Source organism: Falco naumanni, chromosome 13 (genome assembly GCF_017639655.2).
Source record: "Falco naumanni isolate bFalNau1 chromosome 13, bFalNau1.pat, whole genome shotgun sequence".
NCBI lineage: Eukaryota > Metazoa > Chordata > Aves > Falconiformes > Falconidae > Falco > Falco naumanni.
In genome coordinates, this window is record NC_054066.1 from 22,988,875 (window position 1) to 23,001,447 (window position 12,573).

General features: G+C 38.2%; 1 protein-coding gene across 6 annotated transcripts in view; it reads right to left on the reverse strand.

The window, feature by feature from the left end:
* Positions 1-12,573, reverse strand: part of NAALADL2 (N-acetylated alpha-linked acidic dipeptidase like 2) — a 496,311-nt gene that overhangs the window by 372,416 nt on the left and 111,322 nt on the right. The window contains exon 1 of one of the 6 annotated variants that reach the window (XM_040612994.1): positions 5,463-5,739. The exons of 3 other annotated variants lie outside the window; for them this stretch is intronic. In XM_040612994.1, the coding sequence (XP_040468928.1) occupies positions 5,463-5,505 (43 nt within the window). In that variant the 5' untranslated portion in view covers positions 5,506-5,739. Of the gene's footprint in view, positions 1-259; positions 380-5,462; positions 5,740-12,573 lie in introns of those variants that run through there. 2 more of the 6 variants (XM_040612988.1, XM_040612993.1) reach the window with 2 other exon arrangements.

A 12,573-nucleotide genomic window follows, 5' to 3' on the forward strand; every position in this document is an offset into this window, starting at 1 on the left:
TGGAAAAGTAGAAATTCTTTCAATAAAGTCTACTTTATGCTACTTTTTCATCCTTACTTAAAGCATATAATATTACAATGTAATGTGACTACATTACTGTCAAGCTATGACCATGAATCTAATGGAATATTATGAATACCGTTAAGTATGAAAAGACTAATTAAGAGACCAGGTCAGCGGCAGGTTGGGGGATGACACAACAGGGGGGAAAAAAAAGCCCACACCAAAACTAAACACTTAGAAAAACCAATTTAAATACCTTGATCACAATGATATTGTAATGAAGAAAACAACCTTACCTGTCTTCTATAAAGCATATCTCAGTCAGCAACTCAGTGCCCCACAGAATGCTGTTTAGGATACCGTCCCAGGATCACACCACTGCGTTTGTGGTGGAGATCAGTGGACATACTGTTTTTCAAGCAAAAGAAAAAGACTAATCAAATAAACCCCCCTCACCACCACCACCTTTTCCACCAGGACTATGGAATGCAATCCCTGCACAAAAGTGGAAAAAATTCCAGCCACTTCCAGAAAACTTCCAGTACCTGAAGGAGGAGGAAAAAGACACCTTGTCTGAACCTGGTATGAATGCACAGCACTCTGCAGATTACGAAGCAGTGTTATATCTGCATAAGGTGTTTACATAAACCTTGGGGGTTTTGCCTGAACTGCTAAAACCACGTTTATATTCCCTCTGTGTCAACCTCAGTTCTTTACTTTTCTCCAGAAAGCGACACGCTTTCAGAGAAAAGAGGCATGGGAACGGCCAAAATAAATATAATGCTTACCACACACTCTGTGCAATGATATATAGGGGGAAAATCCAGCAACTGCTATGGGATCACTTCCCCACTCGGCAAACACCAAATCTGATAGTCCCTACTGCCAACAAGAGCTTATTTCTACATTTTGCAGACTTTCAAAGTTTAAAGTAGCTTTACAATCAAGATCATGAGGAAATGTTTTTGGACACTTTGCAAGCATCATCCTTTTACTATACATCTACTACATTTTCAATTTCAGTTCTATTTATTGCAGCAAGATGTTGCTATCTTGTTTCATTTTCAGGCATATATATTAGGATGCAATCATCTGCAACATACCCCTAAGAACTGGTAAGGACTGTAACCGCAAAAAAACAATAACACTAAGCAGATTGGGAGCTGGAAGTCTTGGGTTTGATATCCAGTTATGTAGTGGATTCTCACCATTGGAGAAAGATTCACTGTTACTGTGCTTCAATTTATGCAGTTTTCTCAGTTTCAATATGCTTATGTTACAGAGGATATTTCTGTAGAACTGGAATTTCAAACCCTGATTCATGAGCACGTATAAACTGGAAAATTAAAGCTGTTTTTTTTTTAAAAAAAATATATATATATATATATATATCTGTGATAAAAAGAGTTAAAAGCACCCAGAAAAAATCAGAATGACTTATGACTTCAGCTGAAGTCAAAAGAGTGCTCTGTGCTAATCCAGCTGCTCATGGCTCTGCAGGACTATTTGAATCTCCTATTTTTCACAGGACCAGGATAGTGATCAGAACATACTTCTCCAGCTCTCTAGATTCACCACTTTGAAATGAAAGTAAAAAATCTACAGGGGGCAGCAATAAAATGAATTATTTAAAATTACCCATTGTTACTGTACCCAGTTGGGGAATGGAGCCAATCTGTATAAGAAATGCTGTCAGAGGAAACCCTCACTACTATCATTCATAAAGAGCCAAGAAGGGACCCCGTGATGTTCTGCTAATAACTGTCCAGAGAGCAAACAGGCACTCAATTCTGAGGACTGAGGTCATCCAACACAAAGGGCAGAGGAAGTGTTTCTACAATGGACCTTCAGAGTTACCACCTTTTGTTACAGAATCCCACAGTTAATAACTGCAGCTGATTACAGCATTTATTAGCATCATTCAGAGTCCTGCTCAAACACACAAACCTGAAACAAAACTGACCTCCATACAGCCTAGCAATCAGGGTAGACCTGGTGGCCAAAAAGCCCCCTCATTAAGAAAGGGAAGCTTGAGACTGAAAAGCCACCCTTCTGAAATTCGCTTTCTGGGACATTCCCTTTTTAATTCCCACTGCCCCATACAAGCACGCTACGTTCTTTATGTAGGCTCTTGGTATTTTCCTATCCCCTTTCTCAGCAAAAAGTTGTAGCTACTTCTTTTAGACCTGGCCTGTAAATGTTTCATGAGACTACATACATATTGATCTAAAAATCAACATCAGAAAGCAAGAACAAACCTAAGGAACACACACTTCAGAGCTGATCCAAAGCCCAGATAAACTACAGAAGAAATCTGAACTTGCTGGAGATTATTAAGAAATACTATACTTATTTAATCATATGTTTATATTAAGGACATATATAATGAAACCACTTATAAAAATGTTTTAGACATGTTAATAAGCAGCACATACAGGAGTCCTGAAAAAACACAGTTATTTTCAGGATGGTATATTAATAATGCTCATATGTCTATTCTCAGTCTTGCTCACTTATGGTGCCTCCCAAGAACTGAAAGAACAAGCTGCTTTGACATGAACTTGTCAATTTAACTCTGTCCTCCATGGGCCGGAAAGGCAAGCATGTATTACACACACTTAGCAAGCGAGCAAAGCTACTGTGATCATCTAGCAACATAATACAGTGTAAAATCAATTACAACTCATGTACAATATCATAAAATAAAAATTTACAGTAATTGCATCTTGTGGGGCTAATATTGTCATACTCTCTGGTAAACCGTACTTAATTTACAGGAAGGCTGAAAGCAAGAACTTGTGTGAAGGAATGGATCTTGATTCCAGAAGCAAAAAATCCAACAAGAACAAAAAAGCAAAAAACCCAAACCACCGCAAAAATACAAGATATTCTCAGTTAGTTGCAGTGCATTTTTGGAGGGCTCTCAGTGTGCTCGCTTGAACAAGGAATCAATTAGTGGCTGGCAGTCAAAGTCCAATTGTTCTGGGCTTTGCTCTTTTCAGTTGTCACACCCAGGCTGCAAGCATCCGCAAAAATGGAGGTCTGAAGCATTTACAGAAGTCGCAGAACAACAACGGAATGGAACCAAGAGCTAATTTATTCTCTGAGCTTACTGTACTTGGTGCAAAACAAAAACGCTGTGACGGCAGCGTGACCTTATATTTTCTGATTGACCAGATGGTGAGAATTACTGATTTATGTAAGCCCCGAGCCTTCTTCACCATCTGACGGCTGTTTGGTGAAATCAAATAAAGGTCTCTGCGTAGTCTTTAGTGCACAAACCTAATCATCGCAAGACCATTATGTTGTGCCCTTAGAAGAAAATGCTGCAGGGAAAGGCAAGGAGTGAACAGGACCGAAACCCTTGGATCCACAACAAAGGGCTTTTTTACATAGCAGAACACAGACACATGGGTATAGCACAGCAAGTTGGTTCATGCACCTGCTGCCCAGGCCGTATCTCTTTTGCTAATGAATAAGTGAAGCCAGCCTCCAGGGCTGTCAATCTGGCACCTTTAGTTATTCAGACAAGCGCAAAGTTCTCTAAAAATAAATAATACGAAAAGAAATACACGTTGTCTCACTTGCAGTGGTTTTGACAGGTATCTTGAGTAATGTTAATTCTTCCACCTTTTCTTCCTTAAAAAATACCAGTTGAATCACCAATTATTTTGGACAGTTTCTAAAAACAAGCACACATGGAAATAACCCAGTACATCAGATGGATCGCAACTGGAAAAACTTAATGCTGGGAGTGTATGTGTGTGTTTGCATGCATGTACACACAGAACATTTTTATTTTTAAAAAATGGTATTACTGCACAGCCCTAATTCTCATCCCATTTCCACTAATGAAAATCAAGAGGAATTCCATTTGACTAAGCTCACTCATACTAATGGAGAAAAGGCAAAAATTAAGTCAGAATCACTATCATGGTTCCCAAAAGACCTGTATGAAATGCAGTAGGCCTGAACACATTTTACATCTGTTTTATCAATATAATTTTATTAGCAACAGTGAAATAGCTCCTCACAGCATAAAAAGTAAGATCAGAATTATGCTGGATATATTTCTGAACAGAATACTCCTGCAACCACAAGTCAGATCCTGAATGGAGAGACAGAAGAAAGAAACAATAGCAATTCTCTCATGACCAGAAATGGTGTTTAGACGATTACACTACTGAACGTTGCTGTTGCTTTTTTCAAAATTAAAACCTGGATCAAAACTGAATTTACTATTTTTTATTTTCTGTGTAGTATGTGCATACTTATTAATACACACACACACAAAAGGCAGTGGAATAGTTCTCTGTGAACAAAATCTGCTCTGGCATTAACAGAATTATCCCCAACTAACATAGGTCTGAGATGTATCTGAATCCCAGTATAACATGCTTGCATGTATATAAAGAATAACTTCACGGGAAAAATAGCAACACATCTTCTCATTGCCTAGAAAGTTACCGTTTCAAGTCCTGGAAAATAATTTGCAAATTTTGTAATAGATTGAAGATTCTTGCAAACCCCAAAATAGATACAAAGCTTTATCCCTGGCTGGTATGCAAAGTGTAAGAAAGAGGCCAGAAAGAACCTGGTAAAGTCAAGCAAAAGAAAAGCACAGGTTGAATGTCAGGGGAAAAAAACACTGAACGCTAAGAAGATAAAATAATGGAATAATTCCTCAGGAAGATAATATTTCCTGGGACGCTAAAACTGCCTCTTGAAAGAAAAAAGGGCTACTGGGAAAACATTCTTTCTCAAAGCAAAAGCTTGACATTAATGTTGCAAAAGAAGGACTAAGCAAGATTTATGAACGGTTGTGTTCAGGCTTCTACTGAAAATTTAAAACACCTAGGACAGAATACTCTGTTCTTACAGTTACGCACACAAGTGCTTACAAGGGCTATTTTGCATGTGTGTGTTGGTGTTACTTAGCACAGCCCACAGAAGAAAACAAAACAGCAACAATCCGGAATAAGCCAAGAATACAAAATGCAAATAGTATCTTTCATCTTTATGCATCTGCCATGCCCAGCTCACAGGCAGCAGGTACTCAATTTGTGTAAAACGGTTGTGCAAAGCATTTCCTATCCAAAAAAATATTTGCATAAGACTGAACTAAGTTACAGAACAGTACCCTCAACATCCACAGACACCTGAAGTTTCAAGCCACTTGTGTTGGCAATGCAGTGCCAAATGCTTACGTGATCTTATCAGGCCTTCCCTTACCCTTCTAAATTCATGCCATGTTATTTTTAAAAACAAGTTTTGCAGAGATGATGGATGTGGATTTCCTCCTTTCCCCAAAACACATGCACATGCAAAAACACATCCCCTCATGTGGACGCGCAGCACATGCTGCAACAGCCCACAGGAAAACAAGCTCCCACATGCAGAGACTAACAATGCCCCGAACCTCCCAACAGCACAGCATTTCCCAGGTCGAATGTGCTTACCTTGTTGGCACAGGCTCCGTACACTAGATTCATTCTCTCCCATTTCTAGAAAACAATAAGCTGCCCTGTAAGGAGCCAAGTCGTTTTATCAAGTTGACTTGGTCACTGTGCAAGTTTTGACCTCCTGACTTTCAAGTGTGCATGGTAACCGTACACCTAACTTTCTTCTGTGAATAATTAGTATCTTGCTTCCTGAGCTACCTGGGCTTGCCTGACCTGTTTCTCTATAAACTGACATCATATCCTTTGATCTCCTTTGATTAACATGTGCTTCAGGCAAGGCTGCTTTGTCTCCTCTTGGACTCTCCTCCTTATTTGTTCCCCACCCTTTCCTTTCACTTTCACACAGACAGCAATCCCAAGACATTTTCTCTTTCGCAGCAGGTGTTTTAGTCAAAATGCCAAAGCCTGCAGAATGTTTGCAACTGATTTTAAAGATCCTCTAAATTTTCATTTCACAGGAAAATTAAACGATAACTATATCAAGCCAATCTCTGTGGGATGGGAACTCCGCAGCCACAGCTCTCCACCACTGAGAACAATGATTGCCACAGACACAGTGCCCCTTGGCAAAATTTTTGCAAAGATCCCAAAATCTAAAACCCATACCCATCCTTCCACTGCCTTTCACCAGGATTACCTCCAAGGAACCACTGTCTTTCACAAGGATTACCTCCAAGAAAAATGCATTACTTGAACACTGTAATTTTGAGATTGTTTTGACTGTATAACAGAAAGGGCTTCTAAACGAAACAAAAAGGTACTTTGTTTCTCCTCTTTCCCCAGCACAAGGACACAAATTTTTAAGATAATCTCACCCAGCCAGACTTCAAGTTCAGGTCCAAGAAAATATTTGTTCTTTTCTGCTGTGGAAATCAAATAACAGGTGTCTGATGCATTTGTGATCAATTTGTTGAACAAGTACACCTGTATCTCTGCCTACAAAGTTAGCTTTATTTTAACATTTACATTTGCAACTGCCAATGACAAAAATCAAAGAGAAGCCATAGCACTATTTTAAAAGAACAAACAATGACAAATTAAAAGAGCTAAGTAGTTCTCGCAGTGTGAGAGCTAAGTAGTTTTCACAATGTTAACCTCTGTCTGGAATAATCTCAAAATGGTCTAATCAATAGCATTATAATATTTTTTAATCCAGTAGAAAATAAGTATATTTTTACAACTAAACTGTATTGTATTTTTCCTCCCTTTTTAAAAAAAGTACTGAAATGATTATTTATTAGAACAGAAACACAGATGGGGAAAACATGAAGTAGTCTTTCAAGATAATTCAGGCTAGATAAAGCATACCTTTAAAGCAGAATTTCTGAAACAAACTATGCCAATTCAAACAAAAGTTTTATTTACAAATAAGAATATCCCCAATCCTCAAGCTAATCATCACATAGGAAGAAGTAAAAAATATATATGCCCTTTAGTGATTTACTGTCCACTGTTTCCGTGCATGCTAAGCACCTACCTCATCCACACACACAACTAGCTTTTAGCCATACTTCAGTGTCTCACTTTTGCTAGAGAAAGTAAATCAGACATACCAAACCAGAATCATCTGAGCAATGAATTCCAAAAGAACTTCTCACCTGGTTCACAAAAATGAAGGAGTTTACAAGAAAAACCTCATGCTTTATCCTCGCCTGATTATCAAATTAGCCAGCTTAAATGAACCGTTCCACAGTCTGAAAAGGCTCTTTACCAAGAAAGCAAAGAGAAAAGCAAAATGAACTTATATTTGAAAAGGGAGCCTTTCATTATTTTATTTATGTTCATTTAGCTGAGCTTTTGCTAGTTTTCTTCCCCATAATCCTCACTCAGCTCCTGGCCCAACATTTGAAGTCAGTGGTTCCTACATTCCACCTCATCCCTCCTCGAATCCCAATTTACTGTCCATGAACCGCAGCTGCCCTAGGCCAGGTTAAAGTCACCGCAGGGGGGGGAGACTCCAGTACATGCCTGGGCAAACTCCCCAGATGCACAGCAGACACCCAGCAACTTCCAGTTCCAATGCTGAACATTAGCTTGAGATAATTCACTAAGTTTTCACTTGAAAGTATGAGCAAAACATTCAATTGAAACACCCATATAGTGGCTGGAGGTCTTTTTCAGCTCGGTTCTAATGCACCTTCCTCTACCTCAGGACAGACTCTAAATTCAGTATTTTTTGTGTGTGGAGAAATGCATAAATAATATCTTTGTTGGCTCTGTGATTACTTCAAGAGTAACAAACCAAATTGGCCTTTCCTGAAAATATCCAATAGTACAGTTAATGAAACAAGCATGCAAAAGTAGATACTGACACTTCATTAAAGGGCCTGACTATGTCTATTCATGCTTTTCAAATATGCCCCCAATACAAAAGGAGATCTGCATGATTTTCCTGAAGCTCAAAGCTGACCAAACACACCTAAAACTGAAAAAGATTTGGACAGCAATCTTTCTTTGTCTCAGCTCTCAAACCAGGCCGCTATGGCAAGCATACCATTTACTATCAATTTGATTTGGGAACCAAAACCTAGGTTGCATGTAGTCCTTCCTGGGGACAGCAGAAGAGCCCATACAGAAACTCTTTCTTGACCACCAAACATGGGGAAGTAAAAAATCTAGTGCAGAGTTTGTGTATTCAAACAAGCTTAAGTTGGTCTGTATTTAAGAGACATAATTAAGAAAAACAAGTTTGTTTATCAATGAAGTTCTGGAGTGCAAAACAAAGTATGTGGCAATTAACTGATGAGAGAGAAAGCCCTCTCTAAACACAAACTGTCCATTTCTTGAAAGACAGAAATTGTTAAATACCCTAGATTATTATAACTTCTAAACACGGGAGAAATCAAAATGATTAGTTTTCATCTTCAATGCTGTACTCTGTGAGGTCCTCCCCCATACAGACAGAGCTACTAATTCCAAAGAAAACAGAAGACTAAGGCAATAGAAAATAACTATTCCTCTCAGCTACTGAGTACCAACACTTTCCTTAAAGAGCCTGATTTTAGGCTTTTAGCACCTACAGAAGTATTTTGTAGCTTAAGTTCTAGCATTTTATCACATTACCTTCTGTTAACTCTTAAATATTTTTAAGAATTCAAGAGATGAGAACGATAGTGCTGAAAATACTTCTTCCTTGGAAATGAAGCCTACAAGTGGGAATAGCGCAAAAAGGACTGAAATTCAAGATTTTTCACACTCCCTCTTCCAACAATGACTGATGGTGAGAAATGGCTAGCTTGGTTTTATGCTCTCCTAAAACTGTCTGGTGTGCTCACTTGCGTGCAATGATTTACATAGAGTGCTTTCCAAAGGAGGAACTCTTAATTCATTCACTCTCTCTAGAAAAACCCAAATGTGAAAATGCAGCAGTTTTGTTCTGCTCCCAGAAGAGAAAGTCGTTCTGTGCATTTACCATACAGCAACTACAACGTTCCTTGATTCAAAGGAGAGCCACCGACAGACAATGATCAGAGACATAATTTGATGATGATATCAATCAGGCCTACAAAAGAGAAAAGCTAGATCTTATGCTCTGCACAGAGCCATGCTGAACAGACAGATCACTGAATCATAGTGCAAACGTCACGGATGACTGCAAGCCTAAGTTCAATGTCTTCAGAAACGTTACCCTCCACCAATAATTAGAAGGTTTGCCAGAGGATGAGTATTATCACAAGTTTTCTAGGGTAGTTCTGCAAACAAACAGAGAGGTTCTCACAACTGAAAGCCTTCAGAAAACGAAAGGTTTGCTGTAAGTGCTTGCCAAATTGTTTTCAGGACTCTCGTTTCTACTCAAGAATCTAGATATTTTACAGAATTAATGTAAGCAAAGTAATACCATCAACAGCTGACACAGTTGCTGTCATTCTTTATTGGTAATGCGTTTCAAACTCCCAGAGGTATTACGCTACATAATCTTAAATGTAATAGAAAGGGGTGGTTTTGTTGTGGTTGTTTTGGTTTTGTTTTGTTTTTTCCCCAAAAAGAATATAGTTTTAAAAACATGAATAATGAGGCACACTTATTACACGTGAAATTGCACAGATAATACAAATCATATCTAGAACTGAAATAGAAGTACTGGGACCACACAGAGTTCTTTTTACACAAATCGCTAAGATGACTCCATGATCCAGGCTCTGTGAAAGCTTGCTAGCTGATAACCGAGTGTTCTCAAGCATGTCACAAGGGAGAAGCAGTCCACAAAGTTTCTTGTAATGACTACCTGTCTGGCACCGCAGGCTGACTTTTTCACAGGAAAGAATAAAAAGTATTTCACCTTCATCAATGGCAGGAGTGCTAGGAGAGAAGGGTGGTGCCAATTCAATCTCCCTCACAAAAACAGGGAGCACAGGTACTGATGTTCAGGTTTTTATATTGTAGGTGTTTGAGGGTTTGTGTTGTTCTTGCTGGTTATTTGTTTAAGAGCAACAAGGCTATTTTATTTGTTCCATGGAAAATGGCACAGTAAAAAAGATGGCATTATTTGGTCAGCCTCCAAATTATAAGCAGTTGCTTAGCTTACAGTCTCAATTAAAACAGGAGACGGGAGGGAAGAAAGTATTTTCTTCCACAATTAAAATGGATTAAAAACAAAAGCAGAAATAACCAGTCTCAAAAACGACAGTGAAACAGGTTTTCAGTGTTAATGGAAATGGTGCACTAAAAACCAAAAAGAAGCAAGGACTGAGTGCCAGCAGGCGGAACCAGCACAGACTGAGCTGAGCAGTGAGCAAAACCCAAGAAAGACTTACTTCATCATGGATGAGATTTTCATCCCACATTCCTCTAGCCCGTTTGAGTTTTATTTCCAAGCCTAGCTGTGGTAAACAGGTTTTCACCAGTTACAAGGAAGCTGTCGTATAAGACTTCATACGGATGCAAACATCACCACTTTTGAGCTTAGTGGGAAGCAAAGCATATTTTCTCTCTTTTATTTCTGAGCACAAATTCCAGCTCACTACAACTTCTTCTCAGAAAAATATAACTTTGTTGGAACAACTATTTTTATGGTGAAAAGAACTAGTTTTAATGAGTCTTCCATGAAGAAAGTTTCTTAGGTTTAAAAATGGTTGTGGGTTTTTTTTGCTGTTAGTTTGGATTTGTTGGGGGTTTTTTGTTGTTTTGTTGTTTGTTGGGGTTTTTCAAGAGACCAGAAAAGGCTCCAAACCACCCACTCTAACCTGCAACATACTGATGTGGACTGAACAGCACTAAGATTTAGGTCTTCCAGACCCAACAGGAGGTGTTTCTTCCTCCTGGCCAATTTGTTGGAGAATGGTTCCAAAGAGCAGCAATCTCAAAATGACTAACCAGTAGCTCAAGGCTCCCCCTGGTCCCTTGCTAAGTGAGAAAATAACACATCAAGGGAATTTATTAGTATGCAGCAGAAAATAGGGTTCAAAACATCCACGGGGTTTTCATTATTTTTTGTTGTTTTACTAATAATGCATACATTACTTTTCAAAATACCTGAATTATGGATAATTGTTCTGTCTCTCTGAGACCTATCAGTCCTGACATGATTGACAAGTGTAACACAGTAGAGGGGATCTAAGACTACAATTCAATTTGTGACCCCATTTGATAGCTTTCTGACCATAAGGAAACAACTCAACATCTCTCTTTCTCCACTCTATAAGTCATGCTTTGGAAAGCTAAACAAGGACACTTTGACCACTTTCCCCAACAGAGGTGTTTTTCCCTCCACACAAAACAGATGCTTTGTCAAAATGTCGTTTCTGAAGTTTCTTTAAATATCTTTTTCTAATCAGTTCCTGTTCCTCAGTTTTCTTCCACTCAGCTTTAGCAACTAAACCTCAAAAAAATGTTAGCAATCAAAATCAGCAATGGCCTCCTGATTCACTTCTAGTGTTTTTAGACTTCCTACTTAATGAAAATATAGATGAGAGTGTAGAAAATAAATAACAACTCTAGCTGACTTCAGCAGCTGAAAGATGACTGCACAGAAGCCAAAGCTACAGACACATTACTATGAAGCTGGTTTGCAGAAGATAGAAATAGTAAGTATTAGCTCCTCTTTTTTCCTTCTGATTTGGTCTTTTCAATATTAAACAAAATCAAATTATGCAAACAAGTATAAAGAGCTGATTCATGGAAGACAATACTTGATAGTATGGCCATGCAAATGATAGTAATGCAGAGCATATAAGATCCAGTAAAAAGGGTAACAATTTCACTGCCCTTCAATCCACTTCATTATTTACAAAAGCAGTGAAATTAAATGAGTGCTTTTTAAAGATGCTGTTTGTTTTGCTTAAAAATACCTGCACAATTTATTTCTACCACCCCTGCTTGTGATGCATCTTGTCGTTATAATTGAAAGCAAAGGACAAACTGAATGACAAAAGTAAGCAGCTTAATAAAAGGAGTGCAAAAGGGTGAGGGAATGAAAAATGTTTTCCTAATATTTGTCAGAAAGAGAGCTAACACTATAAATGCCAGCTAATACTGAACTCCATCTTGCACAACTAAGAATTATATCTCACTATTCTAAGATCACACTAGGAAGCACAGAGCCTAAAAGCCTGATACAGGGAATCAAAAGCTGATCGGTTTTAAAAATTAAAAAAAAAAAAAAAAAAAAACAAAAAAACAACACCATTTTATCCTTATTCTACCCTTTTAGAGGAAGCATTTCTTCAAAAGACAAACATGGGTGACACTGTGTTTTGATTTCAGCAAGATGAACACTCATCTCTAGATACATTTAGCACAGCTGGCAAGAATTGTGGTTTAAGTAGGTCCGGTTGCATTCCAGCCACATATGCAAGCTTTTATAACAAATACACTGTATAAAATACAGTGAATTAATACACAGATGGATTTTCAAGCCAATGAAGACTTGGACTCTGAAGTGTATTCTACCCCAGCAAATACAGAAGAGCCAGAAAGGATGTTATGTGTGATTTTTCAGTCACTAAAGATTGTTCCAACGGAAGAGCTGTAAAATATATATCTATATCTATATATATATATATATCTTTATGTAAAGGCATATATATGTATATCTTATAAAGAAGGAATACTATGTTAACAAACTAGCTCACTTTGTGGAACTGCCGCATACAGCACGACAGCCATTTCA